The sequence below is a fragment of the Sciurus carolinensis genome, chromosome 4, assembly GCF_902686445.1.
Source record: "Sciurus carolinensis chromosome 4, mSciCar1.2, whole genome shotgun sequence".
NCBI lineage: Eukaryota > Metazoa > Chordata > Mammalia > Rodentia > Sciuridae > Sciurus > Sciurus carolinensis.
The window spans coordinates 171,041,962-171,069,736 of NC_062216.1; the positions used below are offsets into that span (position 1 = coordinate 171,041,962).

The 27,775-nt window shown below is 55.9% G+C and overlaps 1 protein-coding gene across 24 annotated transcripts; it reads right to left on the reverse strand.

Annotated features, from left to right (window-relative positions):
- Positions 1 to 242: 242 nt before the first annotated feature.
- Ttll1 (TTL family tubulin polyglutamylase complex subunit L1) lies at positions 243 to 23,666 on the reverse strand. 24 transcript variants are annotated; one of them, XM_047550234.1, is made up of 15 exons: positions 23,363 to 23,666; positions 22,796 to 22,856; positions 18,965 to 19,036; positions 17,777 to 17,911; positions 17,172 to 17,485; positions 16,076 to 16,192; positions 14,915 to 15,123; positions 14,270 to 14,450; positions 13,448 to 13,536; positions 11,536 to 11,670; positions 11,159 to 11,267; positions 8,166 to 8,309; positions 5,523 to 5,609; positions 3,200 to 3,363; positions 243 to 511 (listed from the first exon to the last, which is right to left on the reverse strand). In XM_047550234.1, exons 6-15 carry the CDS (start codon positions 16,115 to 16,117, stop codon positions 382 to 384), a joined length of 1,290 nt encoding a protein of 429 aa, XP_047406190.1. In that variant the 5' UTR covers positions 16,118 to 16,192; positions 17,172 to 17,485; positions 17,777 to 17,911; positions 18,965 to 19,036; positions 22,796 to 22,856; positions 23,363 to 23,666; the 3' UTR covers positions 243 to 381. The 24 variants fall into 24 exon arrangements, 21 of the variants coding, with proteins under 21 accessions (XP_047406190.1, XP_047406189.1, XP_047406188.1 ...); XM_047550233.1 differs by having other exon boundaries at positions 17,124 to 17,485; XM_047550232.1 differs by having other exon boundaries at positions 17,115 to 17,485.
- Between the last annotated feature and the right edge of the window lie 4,109 nt (positions 23,667 to 27,775).

Here is a 27,775-nt window from a genome sequence, read left to right on the forward strand (position 1 = left end):
GAGGCAGGATCTTGCTCAGTTGCTGAGGCTGGTCTGGAACTTGCAATCCTCCTGCCTCAGCCTCTGGGGTCTCTGGGATTACAGGTGTGTGCCAACACACCTGTCTTTCAGCTTGTTTTTAATTTAATACAGAATTTAAAAACAGCTAAATCATGTGCTGAGGCTGTTACTTCTTGTCAAAAGAGTTAGCTTTATGCATTCATATCAGTTCTTTCAGTCCTCATGAAACAGGTACCTTGACCTTCCAGAGAAGTGCCTTTATTTATTTACAGGGTTCAGGAAAGGAGAACTGTAGAAAAAGGAAATTCCAAAATAGGTCTTCGGTGGGGTCCGGGGAGGTGAGTGGCTGGCGAAGGCCCAGTGGGCTGTGCTCCTGCTGTGTCACTTCCAGGTCGACAGGGCGGATCTTCCTGAGTCTCTCGTCCGGCTTGCCCTGGGCCCCGGGGGCTGCCCTGGTCGACTTCTGAGATCTCGGTCGGCCCCGTCGCCCTGCGCCAGCTCCTCGTCGTACCTGGAAACAGACCCTCTCCAGGATCACAGGGAGCTCCCGCACACACGTCCTCGGCCCCTGAGCCCTGGCCCCTGGCCCACCCGCCCACCTGCCCACAGGTAGCTTTAGCAGCCTCTGGCCTTGAGGACGCCTGGTTCAACTGCTGTTGAGGACAGGGCCCCGCCCACCCTGCAGTGGTCCCAACAGACGCTGGCAATGAACATGAAGGAGACACCGCCGGTCAGCCCCTCGCGGTGAGGGGAGGACCCACACCTCGACTCTCCACACAGCACCCCGGTGGGACTTGACAGGAGGGGACAGGTCAGGCACGTGACTCCAGCAGGCCCATGTCCCCCGTCCCAGTTCACCTGCTGCCTGCTTTCTGAGGATCACGGGCACAGGTGGCGTGAGTGCTGCGGCGGGAGCAGTGTGGGAAGTGCATGGAGTCTGAGGGGGCCGGGCTGGAGCTGGGGTGCCTCAGAGCGAGTCCCTGCCCTTCTACTGCACCCGGTCCCTCAGGGTGGAAGGACGCCACCCAAACCTGGAGCAGCTCCCGGGAACAGGGCCACCCCTGCCATGGCTGCCCACGGCCCCCAGCTCAGAGCTCCTGCCGCCACTCACAGTGACGACCTCCGCGTCACACAAACAGGGCCGAGGAGCGGGTCCGCTGCAGGCTGCACTCTGCTGACTCCTGACAAGGGTGTGCTTCTGCTCTGGGCTTACTCCCAGGGTCTGTAGTCGGGAGCCCCAGCTGGAAGAACATCTGTGCTGTGCCCCTGGTGGCAGAAGCCCAGGGAGGGGCAGCCCAGGCGCCCACTCTCCACGGGCAGGCTCCTCGGGCCCGCCCTGCCCTGGGGCAGGACGGCTGGACACCACCTGGCACTCCCTCCTCCCAGCCCGCTCAGAGAGGCCTGGCTACAGTCCTGAGCACACCAGGAAGCCAGGCACAGGACTCCCCAGGGGCAAGAGAGCTCTGCTGATGGCAGAAAGCGGGGGTTCTCCCAAAGAGTCCCTGGAGACTATGGCCCCCAGAGACCCATCCACATGCTACCACTGCCTCGCTCACTGAGGGCTCAGGGACGCTGCCTGTGTCTCCTGGCACCCCGGCACCTTGCGCAGCGGGAGGGCGGGCCAGAGCGGGGCTGCGGCAGGATGGGGTCTGTGCAGCCTGAAAACCACAACCAGCAAAGCACCACGTGGTGGTGGCTGGGACAGGCGGGGAGCTCATGGAAGACAGAGCTGAAGACAGCGACGCAGCTCGTCCAAGGGCCCTTCCTAGGTGGGCAAGCTTTCCTTCTGGGTTTTGACAGGCAGTTACCGTTTGTTTTGTCTCTTTGCTTTTTGGTGGTACCAGACGGAGTCCAGGATCCTGCGCATGCTCGGCAGACGCTCTGCCCCGAGCTACACCCCAGTCCTTTACATCGTTTGGTTTCAGCCAGGGTCTTGCTAACTTGCTGAGGCTGGCCTTGAACTTGCGGTCGCCCTGCCTCAGCCTCCCTGCCACTGGGATCACAGGCGTGCGCCACCGCACCCGCTACTGTCTGGGTTCCGAACAGTGTTTTTTTAAAGGCTGTGAAACCAGAGCTGGCAGCCTCAGAGCAGACCCTGGGGGGGCAGATGCACAACGCTGGCCTCGTGATGCCACGACGGGGACACGCTAGGGGGCAGCAAGAACACCTGCTTCTGGGCCAGCACCGTGTGACTTAGGGCGCGTGCCTCCCGCTGCCGCCTCCTGCTCTTCACACTGGCAAGGCCGAAGCACTGGCCTTGACACCATGACACTGGATGACGCATGGCCTGGCACGGGGACAGGGCCGGCTTTGAGGACAAAGCCTCTCACAGCCCCTCCATTCGGCACCACCTACTGAGGCAGCTGGGCCCACACTGGAGAGAACCAGAGGCCCTGGGACGAGGACGCACAATAGACGGGTGACCTTCTCCAACTCAAAGAAGGGCCTCCGTGCCTGCGCTCCACGGCCTGCACAGGGAGCCTCTGGCCCATCCTCAGGGAGGGCACGGGGCCAGCCCGCGCTCCCAACCCACCAGGCACTCGCTGCCCGCGCTGGGGCCTCAGGCCCCAGCCCACAGCCTGCAGATGACCTGTCCCCCTCACACCACCCTTCACTTCCCGCACTGCCAACCAGAGGGGCTCTGCCAGGGCCCGGTCTGACCCACCCACACTCTGGCTATGCTTCTAGAACTCTCCATCCATCCTCAGCAACCCCCACACAACTCCAGGTCCCTCTCTTCCACGTCACAGCATGAGGGGACCACACTTCAGTCAGACTACTCTCCTCTCCTTACAGGATCACGCGTGTGAAGCGCCCGGCAGCTCCCAGCAGCAGTGAGCCCTCAGGTCAGCCAGGAGAGGCACTGTCCCTTCCGCTGCCGGACAATCGCCTGGTTGCAGCTTACGAGGTACACCGCGGCCCACACGGCCGCAGGGAGCTCCTCAACATCACACAGCCCTGAGGTGGAGCTGGGCGTGAGCTGGGTGACCTGCAGGAGCCCAGCCCCATGTCCACCCTGCTCCCAGCTGTCCCAGCCCCCCACAGTGCCTGAGCAGAACGGACGGTCTACTTTTCTGCTGTGGTGTGAGCACCCCACAACAGCACCCACGACGACACACTCTGCCCCAAACACCCACACGGGGCCTGGGTGCCCCTCAGTGTGGATCCCGGGACAACTGCAGAGTCTCACACAACTTACAGAATTTCGTAATTGCCAAGAACTTCCTTTGGAGGGGACTTGTTCCACTTGCAGTCAGGGATTTCGCCATTGGGGACCGCAATGTTGAGGGTGTCGTTAATCAGGTTGTACTTAAGGATCCGATCGTTGGCAGTGCTGGAGGTGAGAGATGGGGACGCGTTTACCTAAGAGAGGAAAACAGTCTTCACTGCACCCCTTCCTCCTCCGGAGAGTGCCAGGCCCTGCAGGACCCACACGGCTGCCCAGTTCAGGTGGCCGTCGTAAGTTAACATGACGTAAATGACATTGTTTAATAACAGTATTAGGTTATGTAACATTCCCATCTTGTATGAGCACTGTTTTGTGATCTACGTTTATTAGCTGTTAGACAAAGCAGAACTGATGTTTACAAATAGGCTTAGGGTTAGAGTCTATAAATCAGTTCTCTCTCCCATAACACCCTGGGGTCAGCATAAATATAATTTCAATGTCACCTGAAATCACACCCCCCTACGTCCTAAGTACCAAGAGCCACCCAGGACTAGGTCAGTGACCCACATGACCCTGACACATAGCAGTGTGGGGTTTGAAGAAAATTAAAGGGCTCACCAGGAAAGCAATATTTTAACTCTAACGAGGAACCAGACACATGGAGCTGGCCCCAAGGCCTCTGGGCAGCGAGGCAATGCCATAACCCCTCAGTTAAATGCAGATGTTCACCCTGGGTCCGCAGGCCTGGGTCGCAGCCTATTTACTCCTATGTCAGGCGTGGTTCTGATGACCTTGGTTAGCTGTTCCAGGCCACGGGAGACTCAAGGCAGCAAGCCTGTAACGTTCAGGTTTCTCCCGTTATATAATCTCCTTATGCTGCCGGGGGGTCTAATGTAGACATTGTCAGGAATCGCAGGATCTCAGTTGCCTTTAAAATTACCACCGTAGGCCAGGCATGGTGGCACATGCTTGTAATCCCAGTGGCTTGGGAGGTTGAGGACGGAGGATCATGAGTTCAAAGCCAGCCTCAGCAACTTAGGTCCTAAGCAACTCAATGAGACCCCCGTCTCTAAATAAAACACAAAATATGGCTGGGGATGTGGCTCAGTGGTCAAGTGCTCTGGGTTCAGTCCACAGTATCACTCAATCAATTTTAAAAAAAGAAAAGGAATAAATAATGGTCTAGCTGGGTGTGGTGGTACCCGCCTATAATTCCAGCTACTAGGGAGGCTAAGGCAGGAGGGTCACAAGCTTGAGGCCAGCCTGGGCAACTTAGTGAGCCTATCTCAAAAAAAAGTAAAATAAAAAAAATAAATAAAAAGGGCTGGGGGCGTGCTCAGTGGTAGAGTACCCCTGGGTTCAAACCCCAGCACCTCACACATGTGTAAAACAGAAAAAGTGATCACATTTAGGATGCCAGCTCATCAAAGAAAGCTTGACTTCCATTCAAGTTACTGTGTTTAAGACGCAGGAAAAGAAGACAGGAACGTTATATACCTATCCCCTGCCCCCAACACAGAGCTTTGGCAGCAGAGCAAGCAGGTTACCTGGAGAACACCAGAACAGAACCAGCCTGCCTGCTGGCACCTGGGCTTTTCCAGCCGCTCCCATGGGGTCTCTGACTCCCTAACCTCCCGAGCCCCGCCCTACAACGAAGAGAACCTGGGGCTTCCTGGCTTGACGGCGCTGGGTGAGAGGACCCGTGCTCTGAGTGAAGGTGGTCATGAACCCGCAGAGCAGGAACGCCTCTTTCCCACAGCACGGACAAGTCCACACTTCCGTCCTGGCTGTGGATGAACTGAGGACCTGGCCAGGTGCGTGTGGTGGGTCACCAGGAAAGGGCCTCTGCACAGCAGGGCGCACACGCCCCGTGCCCCTCGCACAGTCAGCACCGCATCCTCTACCCTGGGAACAGGCAGATAAATCCACTTCCAAACTGCCTTCGCACAGGCTGAGGAACGAGAAGAACACTCTGTCCTCTGGACAGCAGGCTACTGCCGACCAAGGGCTTTGGGGTTTGTGAGGCCTTTCCTGGAGAGGAACGACACCCCCACCCCTCAAGGGACAGGGGCAGGACTGGCGGAGCAGGTGCCAACCTGGAAGCCCCCAGGCTCAGTGTCCCGAGCTCATCTGAAGATGGGCCACAGCCCCGCCGCACCCCTGGGAGGGGGCTCACGGGAGAGAGGGTCCTGGAGTGCACCCCTGCCTCAGCCACCGGCGACTGCCCAGCCCACGCCTCCGTCCCAGTCCTCCTGCCTGGCCTAGGAACACCTGGCCAGGGCACCGGGCTGTTCTGGGCAGAGCACCCGGGCGGGCGGGCTGTGTGGCGTTCCAGGCGCAGGCGCTCGGTTACCTCGATCAGCCAGGGCTTCAGCTTGTCGTCGATGATGATGTCGTAGCCATAGCACTCGAAGCAGTGCTTGTCGTTGTTCATCACCGGCTGCGGGGAGAGATGCGGTTACGCGGCTGCTGGCATCGCAGGGCGCAGCCGACGCTCCTGGGCCCGGCAGGCCCGCCCCACCACCCTGACTTCCTGTGACCAGGCTGTTCCCGCCTTTCCCTTCCCTCCCCAGGGCCCTGAGGTGGAACCCGCCCTCCACCTGAGACCAGTGAAGCAGTAACTCTCTCCGCATCCTGCTCGGCAGAGGCTCCGCACAATCGGCCCTGAACGTCTGTCGGCATGAGACTGTTCCAAGTCACACAAGTCCAGTCCAAGCCTGGGCACTGCTCCGTCTCCAGCCTCGCCACGCTGCCCCTCACCCCTCACACCCCTCCTCTTCTGGCTCCCGGGCCCCTAGTGCCCCAGAGCCTACCTCCCGCGCCGCGTCAGGCACTCTGACCCACATTTCCTGTCTGCCCCCACCCTGGATCCTCTGGAGAGGCATACCTGGTAACCAGGTGACTGAACACTAGTAAGTGAATAAAAGCTGAGTGAGTAAACCCACCCCAAGACCCTCAGAGCCCCAGAGATCCAAAAGCTTGGCCGAGGCAGCTAAGCCCAGGAGGAACAAGCAGGGACACTGCCAAGAGGGCCACAAACAGCTCAGGCTTTCCTGATCAGCCAGTCAGATGTCTCCAGAGCCCGCCAATCCAGGGGTCTAAGCCGCCCTAGAGGCGGCTGACAGCTGGCTGAACCAGGGTGTCGCACACCACCAGGACTACACCCGGAACCCCAGCCACTCAGAGCCGGAGCCAGGAGAATCCTGAACTCAAGGCGGCCTCAGCAAGACCCTGTCTCAAAATCAGAAATAAAAAGGGCTGGGGGGCGTGGCTCAGCAGAACACCCCTGGGTTCAATGTATCGCCCCTGGGTTGGATCCATTGTTTGTGGGGGGTGGGAGGGAGGGACAGAGGAAGGAAGGAAGGAATAGATAGATAGATAGATAGATTGATAGATAGATAGCACCTAACTCCTCTTGGTCGGTAAACTAACCTCTAGAGCACGGTTACCAGCCTCCGAGACACTGGTGTCTGCCCAACTCACTGACGTGCATCAGACAGAACAGGCAGGCACGGGGCTCAACCCACAGCTGAATTGGCACACCCCCACCCACGACTGCCATCCTACCCACAGGGAGAGACGCTTCCATCAACACAACAGGAAGGTGTGGAACTCAGTCCCCAAATGAATCCCAGCAGCCACCTAGCTCCTGGGTCTTTCTCCTCTGAATCTTCAATACAAACCAAAGACAAAGCCTCAGAGCACCCTGGAGAGCAGGAAGTGGTCCTGGAAAGGCCCTGGAGGCCACCTCTTTCTGCCCGAGGCTTCCCTTTGCACAGTTTCTGTGGTGTGCAGCACTCGCTGGCTGACCACAGGCAGGCAGGGAGGAAGGCTTCCAGACAGCCCCTGCTAGGCCTGCGCTTCTAGGGTGCCCTCCTTCCCAAGGTCCTCAAGTCCCAGGGCCATGGGCTGCGTCTGGCCGTGGTTCTCTGGCTCTTCAACCTGATTTCTTAAGCTTTTGAAGATTTATCAAGTACCTTTCTTAAAAGACTGGCACGTGAGGGGCTGGGGCTGGGGCTCAGTGGTGAGCGCTTGCCTCGCACGTGTGAGGCACTGGGTTTGATCCTCAGCACCATAAAAAAATGAATAAATGGGCTGGGGAGGTAGCTTAGCTGGTGGAGTGTTTGCCTCACAAGCACAAGGCCCTGAGTTCGATCCCCAGCTCCGCAAAAAAATAAATAAAAATAAAAATGAATAAATAAAATAAAGATGTTGTGTCCATCTAGGACTAAAAAAAAAAAGACTGGGATGTGGCCTGCACCCTCCACTCTGCGGTGACAGGATCACGGACCCAGGCGGTGTGTCCTCGGTCCTACGCCGGCGTGGGTGGGTCTGTCAGGGGCCAGCTCAGCAGCAAAACAACAGACCACGCCAGGCCACCAAGAGGGACCCGAACTCCTGTGAGGGCCTCGGCAGTGGCCGATGACTCCTCGCCCCCACTTTCTTGTGAGTCATGGGGGTGATTACATGGCTCAGAGATAGAAAGTAGGAGCCGGCGCGCGGGGCTGACTACTCCCCCTTCTCCCACGCAGATGCGCACCTGCTTCAGAACACACGAGCTGCAGACCAGCAAACAGACCAAAGGTGTGAGGCTGGAGGAGAAGGGAGGAAGACGATCTCAGCTCTAAATGGCCACAAAATGCCCAAACATCCAGTTCCACAGGAACATTCACCCTCGAGCCAGTGGGCACAGGAGAGCTGACGATGGTGTCGGGGACCCTGAACTTCTGCAGAGGACGCAGAGCCCGTGGCCAAACCTGGCAAGCTGGGCCCAGTCACCTGAGTGGTGCTGGTCCAGAGCTGGCCTCTCCTAAAACCACCTTGGCCTCTGGCAGACATACAGGCAGTGGGGACGTGGACACTGGCGTTTTCAGCAGAAGAGCAGGGCCGCCCTGGTGGTGGGCACATCCTGACACCTCCTGAGGACCTTCAGCCCGCTGCCTGCCGCCAGGCTTCCAGGGGTCGAGCCCGTCTGGTCCCTGAACCAGGCACTCACCGCCACGGCCTTCAGGGACTGCACGATGATCCAGTGGATCTCATCGAACAGCTTGCTGGTCACTTCTTTGCCGCGAGTGCTCTCCAGGTAGAGCCGAAGGTTGTTCACGGTCCACTTGCCCCCGTGGATATGGTTGTAGTCCTCCTGGTGACGGAAAAGGAGGACAGGGCCCCTTCAAGCAATGCACCTGGGGAATCCAGTCACCTGCTCTCCCATCCCTCCGAGGTCCTTTGAGTGCCTCCTGGGGTGGGCAGATGGGTCCCCTGCCTGGCAGGGCTCTGAGCCTCCTAAATGTCCGACTCTACATGTGCCCAGAACTGACCTCACAGCCCGTGCTGTGGAGGGCCACCCGGGCCTCCTTCAGGCAGGCACTCCTGTCTCCTGCAGAGACCCTCCAGGGAGCTGCCTGCTCCAAGGTTATGCCTGCCAGGGCCTGGCTGATGCCAGCGTGGGCCCTCACCCAGCTCCTGCAGGCACCCAGCTCCACAGCGCCACCTGCTGTCAGCTGGGGCCTCTACTGCAGCTGTGCCAGCTCTGCTAGCCCAATGGTGGCCTTGCCCTCCTCCCTGCCTTCGAATGCTGCTCCTGAGGATAAGCCCCCGCACCTCTTGCACGCTGATCCTGCCTCAGTCTCCCACCTGGAAAAGCCAAGACACTACAGCTGGGTGGGCACGGGGCACCTGCCTGTAATCCTAGTGACTTAGGGAGCTGAGGCAAGAGGATCCCAAGTTTGAGGTCAGCCTCAGTCACTTAGCAAGGATCTGACTCAAAATTTAAAAAAATAAAACAAACAGGGCTGGGGATGTGGCTCAGTGGTGAAGCACCTCTGGGTTCCTTCTCCAGTACCAAAACATAAAAATCGCCACCGATGTGATTCTCTAACACCGATGTAATTCTCTGACAGCCAGCGACATCACCAATATGGTGACACTCATTTCACAAGCAGGAAGGTGGACTCAGAGAGGCTGCCATGGGTCCCAGCTCTTGTCCTGGGCTGGCGTGGCGCTGGCCTCAGTCCAGGTTTCTGACGCCAGGTAGCACTTTCCTGTTTCTCCATCCCTGCAAACTAATTGGCCTCTGGAGGCTCAGGTGAAGGAGGCCCAGCCAATGGCCCAGCTAACTCCACGGTCTCCCTGGCCCCGCCTTGCATCTGGACCTTTCCTTCTGAGTTCCCTTGAGCCGTCTCTCTGGCAGTCACCTTGGATTCCAGGAAGGCAGATCTGACCCATAAACCTCTGCGGACAAAAGACTAAAGCCCCTCCCCCAGCATCAGTGACCTCTTGTTGCCAACGCACTCAGTGTGGGCACCCTGAGTCCAGGGACCAGGGGACCTGCTGTGCCAGCTCTGTGCCCCGGCCTCGCTCGCCTTCCCTCTGCCCGGCCCTCGGAGACAGATCCCAGGTCACCAGACCTCACTGCTTTTCCTGGCGCAGACACACCCACGGCGAGGCTCCCTTCCTGCCCTCCCCACTGCTCCTCTAGGACTGGCACTTGGGGACCAGTGGCCCAACCTCGTCCCCCAGCCGGGGCTGCCCTCTAACACTGGTAACACAAAGGCATCACACGTGACGAGTCTGGGACTTCATTTTCAAAGTATGAGGCTGAGAAGCCAAACACCAGCAGCCTCATCAGGACAGACAGCACACCTGAAAGCCACGGTGCCCCGAGGGCTAGGTGGATCGAGCCTGCGTGCACACGCGTGCGGCATGGGGCCCGAACCCAGGGGTGCCTCACCACTGGGCGCAGCTCCAGCCCTTTCTTCTCTCTTTTTTGTTTTAATGTTTTTAGTTGCAGATGTACACAATGCCTCTTTTTTATTTATTTATTTTTATGTGGTGCTGAGGATTGAACCCAGAGCTTCATACGTGCTAGGCGGGCACATTACCACTGAGTCCCAGCTCCAGCCCCACTCCCAGCCCTTTCTATTATTATTATTATCATTATTATTATTATTATTATTTTAATCTTGAGAGGGGATCTCACTATATTGCTGAGATTGGTCTCAAACTCGAGAGCATCCTGCTTCGGCCTCCTGAGTCACTGGGATTACAGGCAGCTGGATACATTTATTTTTGGTTGAAGATGACATTTTTATTTATTTATTTTTACGTGGTGCTGAGGATCAAATGAGTGCCTCACAGGTTCCAGGCAAATGCTCTACCACCGAGTCACACCCCAGCCCTGGATAAGTTTTTTATTTTTTAATCACAGCACTAAAATTATACATAATAGCTGGATGCATTTTTACAAAATCATGTATGTAAGGAGTTTGATTTCACTCCCCACCCTGCCCCTTGTTAATTTTTTTTTTTTTTTTTTTGTATTTGTAGATGGATGGAATGCCTTTATTTATTTATTTTTATGTGGGGCTGAGGATTGAACCCGTGCCTCACATGTGCCAAGCAAGACCTCGGCCACTGAGCCCCAGCCCCAGCCCCTCCTCCCCTTATTTTGATGCATTTTTTAACCTGTATTTTCAACTTAAGACAGATTTATGAGCCCATCGTAGCACAAGGAGCATCTCTTTTTTTTTTTTTTTTTGCGGTACTGGGGATGGAACCCAGGGCAAGCACTCTACCACCTGAGCTATCTCCCCAGCCCTCTTTTTTTTTTTTTAATATACATGTTTTAGCTGTAGGCAGACACAATACCTTTATTTATTTCTAGGCGGTGCTGAGGATCGAACCTAGGCGCACTAGGCGAGCGTTCCACCACTGAGCCCAACCCCAGCCCACAAGGAGCAGCTGAGTCTACTATCTCCTTTTATTGTTGGACAAACAGGCTCAAGATGGAACTGACTTGCCCAAGGTCACCGAACCAGAAAGGTGGGGCCTGAACCTGTGGGCTCCTTTCTCCGAGAGCACTCCGTCCCCCAGGCAGGCACCCGGCCCCAGACCGCTCTCGCCAGGACGCACCCTCCACATGGCTCCCGGGCCGCCCGTCCTCTCCTGCAGACAGGAGGAGGGCCACACGGCAGGAGGGAAGCCACTCACCCCATGCTTCTGGATGGCCACGTTGGTGAGGTGGACGAACATGTTGTCCAGCTCGCTGGTGCTCGGGGTGTACTTCACAGTGCAGAACCGGCAGAACCCCAGCTTGTACCTGGGGGAGTGCAGCTGACTCAGACTCCGAGGAGCCCAGGGGAAACGTGCCACTTTGCTCTCTAAAAGGAGCGGCTTCTGCGCTTGCTGTGAACGTTCACAGGCGCTGCTGCTTATCTGTCAGGTTCCCGGGCATCGGGTTCCCGGCTCGCGTGCTCCCAGCACCCGCCTGAACCCACACCGTCCTGCTGGACCTCTCGCCCGGCGAAGGAGCCGTGCAGGAGGCCCAGGCGGGCGGGCCAGCCGGCACCAGGCAGCGCGGCTCTTACATGTAGCAGCGCAGCGGGCGGTAGGTGGACACCAGGACGTACAGGCGCAGGTCGAACTTCCTCCCGCCGATGAGCAGCGGGTTGCTGACGTACAGCGAGATCACGTAGGCCTCCTTGGTGGACTGCGGCACGAACCTGCGCGCGAGTGGGGACCGCCGATGAGAGACGGCATGGGCACCTCGGAGAAGGGCCAGCCCAGGGCGGCCCTCACAGGCTAGGATCCCTGTGCTGGACGGAGCTCAGCGGTCAAGCGCTCGTCTAGCAAAGCCCTGCGTTTAACCCCCAGTACGGAAACAGAATTTTTTTTCTGTAAAACACACTGTTAAGAAAACATAAAGACCAGCCACAAACCGGGAGGAAATACTCTAAAAAGACGTCTGATAAAGGACCGTTATCCCAAGCACGCGAAGAACTCGAAACTCAACAACATGCACCTCGGGAAAAATGGATGGAGACCTCAGAGACCTCCCAGCAGATACAGGTGGCAGCGACCGGCTCTCAGAGAGATGCTCCGCCTGAAAGGCCAGCGGGGCCCACGTCCGACAACGATGCTAACACAGTCAGGAGAAGGGTTAGGCCGGGAACACTGTCCACACCAAGTGCCCACAAGGACACGGAGCCAAAGAACCGCTGTCACGGCTGCGAGTGCGAAGCGGGACAGGCGCTTGGGAAGATGGTTTGGAGGTCGTGTTTGGCTCTGGGGCTGAACCCGGGGGTGCAGTGTCACTGAGCTACATCTCCAGCCCTTTTAATCTTTTATTTTGACAGTCTTGCTAAGTTGCTGAGGCTGGTCTTGATCTTGTGATCCTCCTGCCTCAGCCTCCTGAGTTTCTAGGATTACAGGTGTAAGCCACCAGGTCCAGGTAGCTAGGAACTCTCTAAAAAAACTAAACACACTCTTGCCATAAAATCTATCAATCAGACCCCTTGGTATCTACCCAAACGAGTTGAGACCTTAAGTCCCTGCAAAACTCTGCACAAGGATGTTTACAGCAGCTTTATACTTAACTACCAAAACTTAGAAGCAACTGAGATGTCCTTCAGCAAGTGAGGGATAAATAATCTGTGGTCCAGCCAGGTGCAGTGGCCCATGCCTATAATCCCAGCAGCTCAGGAGGCTGAGACAGGAGGATCGCAAGTTCAAAGCCAGCCGCAGCAAAAGCGAAGTGCTAAGCAACTCAGCAAGACAGTCTCTAAATAAAATACAAAACAGGGCTTGGGATGCGCCTCAGGGGTCAAGGGGCCCCGAGTTCAATCCCCAGTACCAAGAAAAAAAAAAAAACCTGCAGTCCATCCAGATCATGGAATATTATTCAGTAGTTAAAAAGAAAGAAAAGAGCCAGGAGACGTCGACGCATGTCCTGCACTTAGGAGAACCTAAAGGCATACTGCTGTGCCAGAAACCAAGGTGAGTATGTGGTGATTCCTCCTTGGTGGCACTGCAGAAAAGACAAGGGGACAGCACGGAGACCAGAGGCTGCTGGAGGCTGGGGAGGGGAAGGGGGGACGTGGGGCGCAGAACGTCGGGTCGGAGACACTGCCCCGCATGCTGCTGACGGAAGGCCGTCGCCAGACCCCGGTGCAGACCAGGGTGGACAGCACGGGGTGAACCTGATGGAGACGGCGGCCTGAGGGATGTGCCAATGCAGTCGGTCAACTACCAGCAGCGCCCCCTGCAGGGGGCTGTGGGCGGAGGCGGGTGGGTGCCTGGAAAGCTCTGCGGTGAGTCCAAGACTGCACCGGAAGTCCCAGAAATATGGAGAGTAAAGATCGAAGGGACGGTTAGTGGGTTGCAAGCACTGCTTCCACAGTCTGCTTCATCAGGGAAGAAGTGGGGGTGATGGGATTCACGGAGGACCCCCTGCCCGCCCCAGAGGACAGCGCCCGCCCCTGGGGCCAGGAGGGAACCCACCTGGGGAAGAGAGCACGCTGATTGTGGTGTGCTGCCCAACGAGGCGGCCGCGCCACCTGGGGTCTCCTGACACGTGAGGCATCAACCCCCTGGAAAGGGTGACACCAGGCCTTGCTCCAGGGGCCCCTGGCACTTGGGAAAAGCTAAGGACACTCCAAAGGTAGAGAGGAGCCGGCAACCCAGGAAGAATCTGGACTTGACGGACAGGCCTGTGGCTCGGTGCGCTTGCTGGCACTGCCCCACCGGCTTCCCCCACGTTAACTCCTTCCACCCACAAGACAGCGATGTCCTTAGTGTCCCCAGTTTACTAGGTAAGGAAACAGGCACTGCTGAGCACGGTGGCACAGGCCTGCAATCCCATGACTCAGGAGGCAGAGGCAGGAGGGTTGCAAGTTGGAGGCCAACCTCAGCAATTTAGGGAGACCGTGTCTCAAAATAAAAAATAAAAAGGGCTAAGGATGTGGCTCAGTGGTAACGTACCCCCGAGTTCAATTCTAAGTTCCAAACCAAACCAGACAAGAAAAACACCACACAAAACATATTCAGCTAGTAAGTGCTGGGCTCGAACCCCAGAGGTCTGAGGCGCCAGCCTCACGCCTAGCCCCCGTACTGGGCAGGCCTCACGCCAGCCTGTGGACAAGTCACCTCAGGGAGAGTCTGTGGCTAACACTATCACAGCCACAGAGCCCTGCTAGGTCGCCATGCCACAAACGAGGCGCAGCTGGGAAAGCAGGCGAGGGTCACCCAGCTGGTGGCCCAGCTGTGGGATGCTCCCGGCTGCTAACTAGAACCCAGCACACGGACGGGGCGGGCTGCGCTCACGTGGATGTCTTGCTGTCCCGAGACCACTTCTTGATCTGCGAGAGCTTGTTGATGAGGAAGATGCCCTTGCCCTGGGCTTTGCCACAGGGCTTCATGATCCAGGTGCTGGACGGGCTCTTCCTGAACTCCTCCACGAACAGGTTGTAGTCCGCGGGCAGCATGTAGGTCACTGGAACAAAGTCTGAAAGGCCAAGCCCAGTGCCGTGAGCCACCGCCTCAAGTGCCTGTCGACCCCAGTCCCCACCACCAGGGCCTCACACGACCAGGACTCCGCAGCTGGAGTCCCGTGCAGCTAAGGGTTCCCTTCACTGGGCTCCACGGCCCCGACTTCACAAGCTGCGGCGTGGTTGCCCACAGCAGACTGGGACCAGGGCAGCCGGCACCTCCCCCTCAGCAGATGAGGAGACTCGCCATCCAACGGCCTGCCTCCATCCCCAGGTGCGAGGGACACATCGTCCTCCCGGGGGCTGGAGGAGCGGGGGCCCACCCTGGCAGGTGCAGGTCTCCTGTGCACAGGCACCTGTGGGCCCCACCCACCCGCCAGACTCCTGAGGGGAGAGCAGCCCACAGAGCCGGCACCCCCACCTCAGCCTCGCCCCCGTGAGAACAGCTGCCGACTTCGGCTGAGCCGGCGAAGGTGCGCACCCAGATAGAGGTACTTCCCGTTCTCGTCCTTCTCTGCCAGGGGGCTCCCTTCCTTCTCCAGCTCCTTCCGGTATCTTTTGATGTTCTTCACCATTAGATCCTTGCGGGTGAGCTCGTAGTGGTTGGGGAAGTGGTTGACAATCTGGTCGTCTGAGAGCCGGTACCCGGTCTCCACGCTGAACACGTTCCGGATGGTCTGCACGCTCATCCTGAAGCACAAGCACAGGGCACCAAGGCTGCGGTCTCACCAAGCTTGCACCCCAGTGCCCAGGGATGGCCGGACCTGACTGAGGCAGCGTCCAGGGACTGCCCAGATAGGAGCTAATAAATGTTCACTGATCAGAGATAACAGTGCCAACAAGTGCAAGACAGACCCCTTCCAGACTCAGGAAGCTCACTTATGCAGTGTCTGCACCCAAATTCAGAAAGACCATCGACCTTTAACGTCGAAATCACAGGGGCTGGTGAGGCCCTAAGTAACTCAGTGAGACCCTCTCTCTAAATAAAATATAAAAAAGGGCTGAAGATGTGGCTGAGTGGTAAAGCACCCCCAGGTTCAATCCCCAGTACCAAAAAAAAAAAAAAGTCACAGGGGTTACGTGAGGGTGGAGTTAGCATGTCACATTCTTGGATTGAATACAGAGGAATGGACAATGGCGGAAACGGAAACCCATCCCTTCACGTTCTGTCATCACCTGGTGCTGAGGATGGAACCCCAGGCCTTGCGCACGCCAGGCTCTACCACGGAGTCACCTAGACGTCTTAAATTTTGACATAGGGTCTCACTAAGTTGCCCATGCTGGCCTTGAACTCACACCCTCCAGGCTACAAGAGGGAAGCCGGGGAGGAATCGACCCACTCCAAGGCCCCCTCCCCGTTCTGGGCACTGACTGCAGCCAATACGGGCAGGAAGGCGGGGGCTGGCTCCACCTTGCCCACACTTCCCCAGCGCTGATCCCACATGCTCATGCCAAACACTGTGGGCCTAAGAGGCACATGGTGGCGAGGTAGGGTGAACGCAAGGGAGGGAACCGTCCCCACGTGCTCAGGAAGCCCCTCGGGAAGCGCAGCAGGAAGCATGGAGGCACCTGCGTGGAGGCTGCGGGAGGTGGTCACACTCAGAAGCGCCCAGAGACACCGACTCCAGCCTCCTGTACTCACCAGTAAAAATTCCAGTCCTCGTTTTCTGTCACTTGGACCCATCCTCTCTTCTCAAAGTTATTGATCAGCACCGACTTCTCAATATCAGTGACCCATTTCACTTTTCCTGCCATAATCCTGGAAGAGACCGAGCCAGTTAACGTCCCTCAAAGGGGAGGACGCCTCTAAGGCGCTGCCGCAGCCCAAGCTCCTTCTCGCCCTCAGGGTTTCCAGCCAAGGGCGATCCCAGCCCCCAGGCAATGTCCAGGGACCTGTCATCGTCACAGCTCGGGGAGGGGATGCTTCTGGCATCCAGGGTAAGAGGCGAGGGACGCTGTTCTCAGCAGAGTGCCCCACAAGCCTCCAGCACCCAGGCCAGCAGCGTGAGGTGGCGAAGCCCTGGCCTGGCGGGCAGTACCGGAGGCAAGGACACCGTCACCAACAACGTCCAACCTTGACCCAGCAAGACCCAAAGCAGAGGCCGGGGGGCTGCTCAGGCGGTGAGGAGGCTGTCCTGAGGAGGGGGCTGCGAGCTGACCCCCCAGCACTGCAATTCCCCTGAGCCCCTGCCCTCTCACCCCACCACGCTCCATGACCGCAGTGACCGCAGTGCGTAGATACCACGCCTCTCCCAGCAGGTGACTCCATGTGCTTGAAGCAGAGACCCTGACCCTCACCTGCTTCTCCGGGTACACCTGTGCAACCTGTCTTCACCCTCTCTGTCCTCGCCACGCTTATCTCCTGATTTTGATTTTAGGTTTCTTCTTTTTGGGGGGTTCTGGGGATTGAACCCAGTCCTTCACCACTGAGCTACAACCCCAGGCTTTTTTAATTGTGAGACAAGGTCTTACTAAGCTCTGAGGCTGGACGTGAACTTGCAACCCCCCGCCTCGGCCTCCTGAGTTGCTGGGATCACCACTGCGCCGGCGGCCACGGGCTCCTCTGCCCTCTCATCCACCTGCAGCCCTGCCCGCTGCTGCGACCGCCCACTCATCTGCCAGGACAAGCCGGAGTCCCTTCCCCTGCAAAGCCCCCGGCCCTGCACGCCAGGCACGCGTACAGGCAGCACCTGTGTCCTCCACCTGTCCCTGCGCAGGTCGGAGCTGCCTCTCCTCACCACTGTGCCCGGCATCTGGTGGATCCTCAGTTCAGACGGACGGACTGGCCCAGCCCAGGCCGTCTCTCACGGGGTGGCTGGAGCCAGGCTCCTGGCCGCCCCAGGCCTCGCGCCCTCCTCCAAACAGTGATTCTCAAATTGCTCAAGCAGCACAGGCTGCCAGGCCCCAGCTCCAGCCAGGGAAGATGCTCAGCACACCGCTTAGGATTTCACCTGAAGGGCGGCAGCAAGCGGAGCAGGGCGCGCCCAGGGCCTCCGGGAGCTGCCAGGGCCTTTATGAGCTGACCCGCTCCACTCCAGGGTGCGTGATGGGGCTGAAAAGAGATGGGCAGGGAAAAGGTGGTACTAACACAATGGCTGCCTGCCCATCCTCTGCCAGCTGACAGCATCGAAGAGTGGGGACTGTGGTGGAATACGGGCTGTGCAGCTGGGGTGTGTGGCCCAGCCCCACCACTCACTAGCTGTGGGTCCCTGGGCATGTGACTTAACCTCTCTGAGCTTCTATTTCCTCATTTATAAAGTAGGATGAGAACGGTATCTACTGCGTCCTGGGGCTCCAGCAAGGGCCCAGTGACTGAACGTACAGAAAGCTCCAAGAACAATACCTGGCACGCGAAAGCACTCATGAAATATTCAAGACCGACGAGGTGCAGGGGTGCACACCTATAATCTCAGCAACTCGGGAGGCCAAGGCAGAAGGATCACGAGTTTGAGGCCAGCCTCAGCAACTTAGCGAGACCCTGTCTCAAGAACAAAAATAAAAAGGGCTGGGGATATAGCCCTGGGGTAGAGTGCTTGCCTACCAGGCCCCAGTCCACACACGCCCGCCGCCGCCCCAGCGTCCCCAGTGCTGCGCTCCTCGCTCCATGGAGCAGGAAGCTGAAGTCAGGGTGAAGAGCCCGGCAAGAACCAGACCAAGGAGTCACCGCGGCCTGACTCAAACCCAGGACGGTCGTGCCCATCCCACACAGCCCCCTGCGGCCCTCCACAAACTGGCCTTCAGCAAGGCGATGCAGACGCCAGTCTAACTGCGTTCTGCAGACCAGGCGCCACATGGACGACTACCGCTGGTGTGTGGTCACCACAAAGAGCGTGGTGTCACTGCACTGAAGATGGCAGAGGTGCCACGAGAGCTGCCTGCATGCTTGCTGGGGGCTCGGGTCCCAGACTGAGCAAGTCCCCCGCCTCAGGGACACGTCAACACCAGTGGCCAAGGGAATCCGACATTTCACTACTTGAAGTCTGCCCCGCAGACCCTGCCCTCCTCTGCCCTCTGACCGCGGGAGCAGATTCCAAGGGAGACTCACTTCCCAGCCCTATCACACCACCGTTCATGGGGCTGCGGACTGAAACCAAGTCTCAGTCATGCACAGTGGTGCACGCCTGTAATCCCAGCAGCTCAGGAGGCTGAGATAGGAGGATCCAAGTTAGAGGCCAGCCTCAACAATCTAGCAAGATCCTGTCTACATCCTGGGGATGTAGCTCAGCGGCAAAGTGCCCGTAGGTTAGATTCCCATACAACAAAGTCTCATGGACAACCTCACTCCAGTTACAGCCTCACACCTGGGGATGACAGGACTGAATACTGACAGTCTTGGCAACTGACAGAATGCTCCAGTGTATGGTCCCCAAACCCAAGGGAGATGTGGCAAATGTTCCCATCCCCTCTTTGCAGAACAGGAAGTGGAGCCTCGGAGGCCATTGCTTCCTCAGCCCCCAGTGCTCCTCCTGGCCCCACCCTCCCCTGGGGAGTGGGGAACAGTCACTGTTGGGAACATGGCAGGCCTACCTACCATAGATCCTTCTGGAACTGCAGGGTCACCCAAGTTCTTTTCAGTTTCACTGACTCTGGCCTCTGGTTTTACCTAAAACCAAGTTTACACACAGGTGAAATGTACAGGCACAGTGGACAGATCCAGGAGACATCTGAGAAACTTAGAAATGAAGCAAAACCCTGACCCGGCAGAACGTTCAGGGACAGGTCCTGTTCACTGAGTGTGCACCAGGAGACGCTCTGTTTTCCCTCCCTGGGGTAAAGGGTGCTGGGTGACTTTACCTGCTGGCTCCAGCTGGCCTCTTTACTGAAGCCCGTTTATACTATCAGGGTCTGCAGGGGCCAAAAAGCAGACTCTGCCCCACACAGGAGGAATGTGGACCCTGTTGTGGCTGGAAGGTGCATCTGGCTGGGTGTGGTGGCGCAGGCCTATAGTCCCGGCAGCTCGGGAGGCTGAGGCAGGAGGACCGCAAGTTCAAAGCCAGCCTCAGAAACTTAGCAAGGCCCTAAGTAACTTAGCAAGACCCTGTCTGAAAATAAAAAATAAACAGGGCTGGGGAGGTGGCTTAGTAGTTAAACACCCTGAGTTCAATTCGTGGGACCCAAAAAAAAAAAGAGTTTACATTCGGAACCTGTGATTTGGAGGTGGGGTCTTGGTGGTAAAGAGGAATACATGAGGTCCCGAGGGTGCACTACTCACAACGGCATTACTGGCTTTCCAAGAGGAAGAGACCTGAGCTAGCATGTTTGCTCTGACTCACTGCGTGAAGCCCTCTGCCACATTGATGTGCATAGAACCCTTGCCAGATGTGGTCACCTGACCCTGACCCTGAGCCAAATCAACGGTTTCTTTGGAGCTGGGGATGGAACCCAGGGCCCTGTGCATGCTAAGCACATGCTCCACCACTGGGACACCCCAGCTCTAAACTTCTATTTTTTATAAATTATCTGGTCTCAGGTATTTTGTTATAGCATCAGAAAATAGATTGCAGCAGGATCAGAGAGTAAAAAGTGGAGTAGGGGCTACATCATCTCCGTCCCCCACTCCCCCATCCATGGTGACTTTAGCTTACATGTCCCTCCCTGTCAGACTCCTGTGGGGCAGGGTGGCTGACTCGTCTCTGCACATCAGCACCCAGACAGTGCCAGGCACAGTGAGGGGGCTCAGAAATTTCCTGTAGAACAGATAAATGAACCAACTAGTCAGTCTTCACAATGTAGAAGACCAAGTTGACTCCTTCCCACCCCAAGTAAGACTAAGTCCTTTTCCTTAGATGAGTAAATAAAAAACTGGTATCAGATTGTTTCATTATCACTTTCTCCTGAAACAGAAAAGCAAACGTCTGGTAGGAGGTAATGCATCATGAACTTGACGTGTTCCCGTCCACTGGTTCACTGGGATTCACGCATCTGGATTTTAAGCCTCTGGGAGAGCCACTTCCCAACCAAGCATCATGAAGACCTGACCAAGAAAAATAGACGTTTTGACCTTCAGGCTGAACCCCGCTCAAGATTAGCTGGGGCTGTCACCACCAACCACACAGCCATCCCAGAACCGAGGAGCTACTGCTTACTATGGGAAGAGCAAGTGGGTGGCTCCTGGGCCGTGGGTGGGTCTTCTGAAGGTGGGGCACGGGGTTCCCCAAGGGGACCTGGGCCTCAGGGCCACCGCAGTCTAGCTTTCCATCTACCTGCTCGGTGACAGGTCTGTCACCAAGACAAGCTGACCCAGGGAGGCAAGACACACAGAACACCCTGCAGCCCCGCAACAGTCAAGCGCTTCCGCAAGCTGACAGTCACGCTCCACTGTGGCCTGGGGAGGAGGCGGGTCCTACGGCAGCCCACGCACACCACCCAGCTCTGCCCCAAAGGTTCCAAACCCGAGCCTTCTCCACCACCGCCTGTCCTGATGGCGGGCCCAGGCCACCCTCACCACAGCGCCCCCTCCTCCACCCAGCAGCAGACTGCCCTGTGGGCACATCGGACCAAGCCACCTGCTCGCAGCTTCCCACACATGGAGAATAAAGCGAGTCCATGGCACCTACGAGGCCGGCCACGCCCACCTGGGCTCGTCCCTTCTCCGCCCGTCTCCCAATGGCCCCTCTCAAGCCCCCACCATCCTTCAGCTCCCCACAGCCACCAAGCGGCAGGTCTTAAGTTTTGCTCTTCCCTTAGATCTGCCCCTTCCCACAGGGTGGCCCCGGCGAGTGGCCTTCCCTGACCACCAGTCTCAATCCTCCCAAAACTACCACATTGTTCACAGCAGTCACAGTGAACACATTCCAAGACACCAGTGGACACCTGAACCAAACACAGTACCAACCCCTACACTGTCTTCTCCTATACACACATCCTGGGATGAACTTTCACCTTTTCATATCTAAACAGCCAGCACACCACTCTGGTGCTCTGAGACCACTATTAAGTAAAAGAAGGGCTCCTTCAACACAAGCACTGCAGTACCTCAAGGACCACTCCTGACAACTGGGTGCAGTGGCACACACCTATAGTCCCAGATTATAGTCCCAGATACTTGGGAGGCTGAGGCAGGAGGACTGCTTGCATCCAGGAATGAAATGCCACCCTGGGCAACATAGTGAGACCTCCATATCAAAAAAAAAAAAAAAAAAAAAAAAGGTTAATCTCATACACAAGATGGCTACCAAGTAACTACTGAGCAGGTAGCATATACTGAACGGATACAGAGAACAAAGTGGGACAGATTTGATCACAATAATCAAAACAGCATTTAATTTAGAACTTGTAAGTTGTTTATTCTGGAATTTTCTATTTTAATGTTTTCAGACCACAACTAAACACACATATTGAAACCACGGACAAGTGGGACCACCCTCCAAGGCATGACTTAGTCCAGAGCTACTCAAGGCACGGCTCAAAGACTGGCAGCACTGGCATCACTGGAGTTTCCAGAAACAAAGAGTCTTAGGGCTGGTGTGTAGCTCTGTAGTGGAGTGCTTGTCTATTATGTGCAAGGCACTGGCTTCCACCCACAGCACAGATGGAAGGAAGAAAGGAAGGAAGACAGATTCGTGAGCACCACACAATGATTCAGACTCTCTAGGACAAGAGTGCAGGAAGCTGTCTTGAGCTGCCAGGTGATTCTATGCAGGCTTAAATTAGAAGGTAATTGGTCTATTTTGTGTATTTGGTGATTATCCTTCAACAGACACATCACCCTCATGAGAACCTTACCTTCTACTGAATCCCCAGCACTCACAACAGTGTCTAGCAACAGCAGGTGCTCAATAAATATTTGATGAATTAACAAAAATAAAAAATGAATTTCATCTGCACAGGATCAAAAAAGTGCTATTTGTGCCAACCAGTGAATTAGGTGAAATCCTACCCTACGGCAGCTGTTCTTAAGAAGAGACCACTAAAGAATCACCCATAAAGCTGGGTACAGTGACACACACATGTAATCCTAGGAACTCAGAAGGCTGAGGTAGGAGGATTGCAGGTTTGAGGCCAGCCTAAGCAACTTGGTAAGACCCTTAGCAACTTAGTGAGCCCCTGTCTCAAATTAAAAACTAGAAAGGACTGAAGATGTGCCTCAGGGATAAAGTGCCTCTGGGTTCAATCTCCAGTATAAAGGGAAAAAAGAAAAAAAAAAAAAAAAAAAGAATCAGCCCTAGACACAGCATTATTACAAGCATGCAGCTTCAGGATGGCGGGAGAGCTGAATCCTTGGGAATACGGGGACATCTGCCTGTCACAGCAAGCCTACAACCCCAGGAGGGCAGCCGCTTTGCCAGCAGGCTTTCACCTCCTGCAGTTACAAAAGCCAAGCCAACCTTGCAAGAAGAGCAAGCAGCAGAAAAGAACTTACAGTCACGAGAAGCATTTCACCCTTCTGGGGCCAGCCATCAGAAAATGGTCCAACAAGCTTTCTTTGAAAGGGAGAAAAGAGCCATCTTGAATAGTAAATAACAAGGTGAATGACCGCTGCACACCGACAGGGCCTTGGCAGCTGTGTTGTCCCTCCCCACGCCCCCACTGGGTGATGGTGCCATGCTGCACCGCCAGGGGAGAGCGGGACCTGCCTTTCCTGCCAGCACTGTAACGTGCTCCTTAATGTTTCCCAAACAAAGAACCTGCTCTGCCAAGTCCCAAACGGCTTCGGATGAGAAGCCGGTGCCTTCCATCCGCCCCCGCCACTCCGCGCGGTGAGGACCAGCCCCGCCCCGCCCCGCCCCGGTAACCGGGAGGGGGGACGCCGTGCTCCAGGCCCCCCGAGAGAACCGGGCAGGAAGGGAACACGGGGCTCCGTCCCCTCGACACAAGTACGGTCAACGGTCCCTGCAAAAGATGCCAACCAAAGCCCTGCGGCTGCAGACCGCCTGGAAACGTCGAGGGGGCCCGAAAGCCCGGGGTGTCGAGAATAAGATGCAATTACAGTAATCGGAAGCACAGGCAGTCCCGGGAACTCAGGAGGACGCGGCTCGGCGGCGCGCGGCAGTCTGCAGGACGCGGGTAGGGCGACCGCACCCCAACCGCACGGCCGCGGCCGCAGAGGCGAGTCGAGGCACGCGCACGCGCACGCGCGCCGACCGCACCCGGCGCCCCGGAGGCGGCGGCCTCGCGCGGGCCGCAGTCCTCGGCACGGGCGCCGGAGAGCGCGCGGGAGGGCGGCCGCGGCCCCGCCTCGCCCGCTGCAGCGCCAGCCGGAGGACGCCGCCCACCGCCGGGCGCTCCGGACCGCCGCGCGGCCCACTTCCGGGGCGGCGCCCTGGCAACCGAAGACGCGGCTGCCGGCTCGGCGACTACTTCCGGGTCAGGCATGGCGCGCGGGTGTCTGCGCCTCCGACCGCGGGATCCTGCTGCGTCCCGGGCTTAGGTCCTAGGAAACGCCCCGCTGTCCACCCTCGCGACCTAAAGGCCCAGGAATGAGGCTGAGAAGGGCCCCGGGAGCGCGCTGAGCGCGGTGGGTGGGAGGCAGAGCAGGATGACGACCGACCCGGGCCTCACCGCTGTTACCTCCCCTAGCGCTCAGGTGCCCAGCCTGGAAAAATTGGGGCTGGGGGAGCACCTACCGCTAGGATGGACCGCTCACAGTAAGGGCCCCTCAGAGGTCACCTCGTCTGCGAAGCCCTCCTAAAAGTAACTGTGCGTATTCTTAATAAACTCTTCTGTTAAGAAGCAGCAGCCCGGCCGGGTGCGGCGGACCACGCCTGTGACCCCTGTGGCTCAGGGGCTGAGGCAGGAGGATCCCAAGTTCAAAGCCAGCCTCAGCAATTTAGCGAGACCCTAAGCAACTCAGCGAGACCCTGTGTCTAAATAAAATATAAAAACGTGCTGGGATGTGATTCAGTGGTTAAGCACCCCCGGGTTAAAACTGAAACCGGAATATGTCAATCTCAGCTCCAAAAACCAAGTGTGTGGCTTCAGGCAAGTCGCTTCTTTGGGTCTCAGTTTCTTTGTATGTAAATCGGTGATAATAACACCCATCTTGAAGATTGTTGGGAAGATTTAAAAACAAAAAGTACTGTGCTTAGCCCAGCACACTGCAGTTACTCAAACACTTGTTGAACTGATTCATAATAAAAGAGCATGGCCAGAAGGGGGTGCAGACCTGTAATCCAGCTACTTCAGAAGCTGAGACCAGAGGATCCCAAGTCAGGATCCAGGTCAGTAAGGACAACTTAGCAAGATCCTGTCTCAAAATTCAAAAATAAGGGCTGGGGCTGGGGCTCAGTGGTAGAGCATGTGGGAGGCACTGGGTTCAATTCTCAGCACCACATGAAAAAATAAAGATATTGTGTCCATCTATAGCTAAAAATGTTTTTTAAAAGATCAAAAATAAAAGTGCTGGGGATGTAGCTTGCTTGTTCAGCAGCCTGATTCAACCCCCAGTACTACAAAATAGATCATTAAATATGTTATGCAACAAAAACATGTATCCCAGACATCCATCTGCTACAAAGGGCATTTTAGAGACAGTGTGAAAGAAGAGAATCAACAGTTTATTTATATCCCTGCTCTGATACATTCTAGCTGTTTCCAGGTGACCATGTGCATATCTCAGTCTTTTAACTACGATTTCTTTAACATGAAATGGGAATAATCTCCATCTCAGGATACTGAAAAGATCTTTAAATCCCTTGTGAATAGCACCTAGGGAAGGTGTTAAAAACATGTTTTACCAGTTCCTTTGCCCGTGGGGCATTATAAGGCTGGTTCAAAGACCATCACCAGGAGGCAAAGTGCCAGAGGGTCTCTTTCAGACAATGAGAGGAGGCTAACATCACAAAGAATGGTGAACAGTAGGGAGAGCCCTTGTCAATATGGAGAATTAGCAGGAGCTAAGAAGCTCTAACAGCAAAGGACAGGAAACTGGTGGATTCTTCTCAGTGCTAATCCTACCATGCAAATCTAATTTTTAAAAGAATCATCAGGCTGGGAGTGCAGTTCAGTTCAGTGGTAGAGCCCTTGCTAGCATGCCTGGGGCCTGAGCTCAAATCCCAGCACTGAAAAATAAAAATCTCAAAGGCTTCTCATTGCTGTCAAGATAAAAAACAGATTCCTTAATGTGATTTTTGTTTAAGGTTAACCTTTATCCTCTATATAGGCTTGGTTTCCTTTCCTGCTTAGGAAGACCCATCCTCACCACTTGCAAAATATAACTTAGAGGCCAAATATACAAGAAGTTAAAAGATAAATTGAAAATACATGCATGATCTATACCAAGGCATTAATATACACAATATAATATAAAACTAGGTGAGGTGGTGCTCACCTCAAGTCCCTGCAACTCTGGAGGTTGAAACAAGGAAGGTTACTTAAACCTAAGAGTTTGAGACCAGCCTGGGCAACAAAGCGAGACCCTATTTCACAACCAAAACAACAAACCACACAAAATATGCCAAGAGTTTACACAAATCAGCAAGAAAAAGATGCAGTATGTCTGGGCAAGATGTCTCATGCCTGTAATCCTAGCAACTCAGGAGGCTGAGGCAGGATTGCAAATTCGAGGCCAACCTGGGCAATTTAGGGAGACCCTGTCTCAAAATGTAGTGGTGCCTCCTCCTACACCGAAGAATTTTAATTACACTTTTCAGAGGCCCTCACCATAATTGTTCTTATTAATAGAATATCAGCAAAAACTTCTGCAAAGAATTCAATGTGGTTTAAGACTTCCTACTCTCTGTGAGGACTGAATTGCTCTGTCCTGCAAAATCTAAGTATGGCTACAGACTTGATGATGTTCCTTCTGTTTTTGTGGTAAAACTTGTAAAACCTCTTGACTAATCTAAAAAAGGGGGGACAAAAAGCACTTTCTGTGAACTCAAAATAACAACAACAACAATAATGTTATGTAGACTCCTACAGAAATGTAAGCTAGGTATAAAGTTCAAAGAATTTCCTGGTCCAGAGAACTTTAGGCGATAGCCCCTCCAGACCCTGCAGCCAATAAACCTGCTTCCTGAGAATTCCTCCGGTGTCTAGCCTCTTCTCTCCTACATCAAAAATAATAAATAAAAAGGGCTGGTGGGGGGAGTAGCTCAGTGGTAAAAAGCACCTGGGTTCAATTCCCAGTCTTGTCAAAAAAAAAAAAAAAAAAAATTCTTTTTGAGGGTTGTGGATGTAGTTCAGTAGTAGAGCACTTGCCTAGCAGGTGAGAAGCCCTAGGTTCAATCCCCAGTACTGCACCATCGGCTGACTCCATTGCTCAGGGCCTCAGGTGAAGCAGAACATCATGGCAGAGGGGCCCCACAGAGGAAAGCAGCTCAGAACAAGACAACCAGGAAGCAGGGAGACCTCCTCTCACCAGGGACAAAATGTAATCCCAGAGGCATGCAGGAGTGATCCACCTCCTCCAGCCATGGCCCACCCGCCTATAGTTACTGCCCAGTTAATCCATATCAGTGGATTAATTCTACAGAACTGCCCCACAGCTGTGGCCAGATCACCCTCCTCCCCAGGCTCCTCCTCTGTGCTCCCCACAGCTGAGCCCAGGGAGGGCAGCTCCTAGTGTTCCCATTCTTCATTCAGGAAAGAGGCCACCTGCCCTGTGTGTGGTGACCCCACAGCAGGGGGTCGGGACAGAGTTCAGTGGGGATGGGATGAAGTGTTGGAAGGACAGAGGAAAGCCCAGACCTTCTCTACCAGACAAGCCTCTGATTCCTGGGAAATCGGTCTCCCTTCATGTCCCCAGTACAGGACAGGAAGAGATGGGGTCTGCCAAGCCCCAGCAGCAGGCCCTCTGCAGCCCCACCCCACAGCCAGTCACATGTGGGAAGCAACCTCTTGGCCCATCTTCCTCCAGGTTGCTGGTTGGACCACTGTGGTCAGAGGGAGCCAGAGGGGCCAGAGGGGGTCTGAGCCCAGGGGAGGCAGGGGCTCCACGTTTGATGTTCTTGCTTCTGTATTGGCTGGAGGCAGGTGGGCTGGGGGTGCTGGGGATGCTGGAGCCAGGGAGGTGGGATGCAGGTAAGGGAGGCTCAGGGGCTCAGGCACACTGAGCCCATCTCATGGGGCTGGCCCGTCACCTGTGGGCCCCTCTATCTGCTCTTCCCTCAGGGGCTGCTGGTCTCCATGCCCCAGAGACAGGCCTGGGACTGGCCATAGAGGACTTAACACTGAGGGAGGAACAGCTCCTTGTAAGGAGTGCATGGCAGGACACCAGACTTCCTCCAGGATCCTGGGTCCTGGTCTGCACTGCACAGGGGTCACACCCCTGACCTCGCAGGGCCAGGAGGAGGCAGGTATCAGCAGAGCAGCACGTGAGGCCTGTGGACCTGGCCTGTAACAAGCCCCCCCAGACCCGCACACCGGCCACCGTCCAGCTGCGAGTGGCACCAACCTGCAG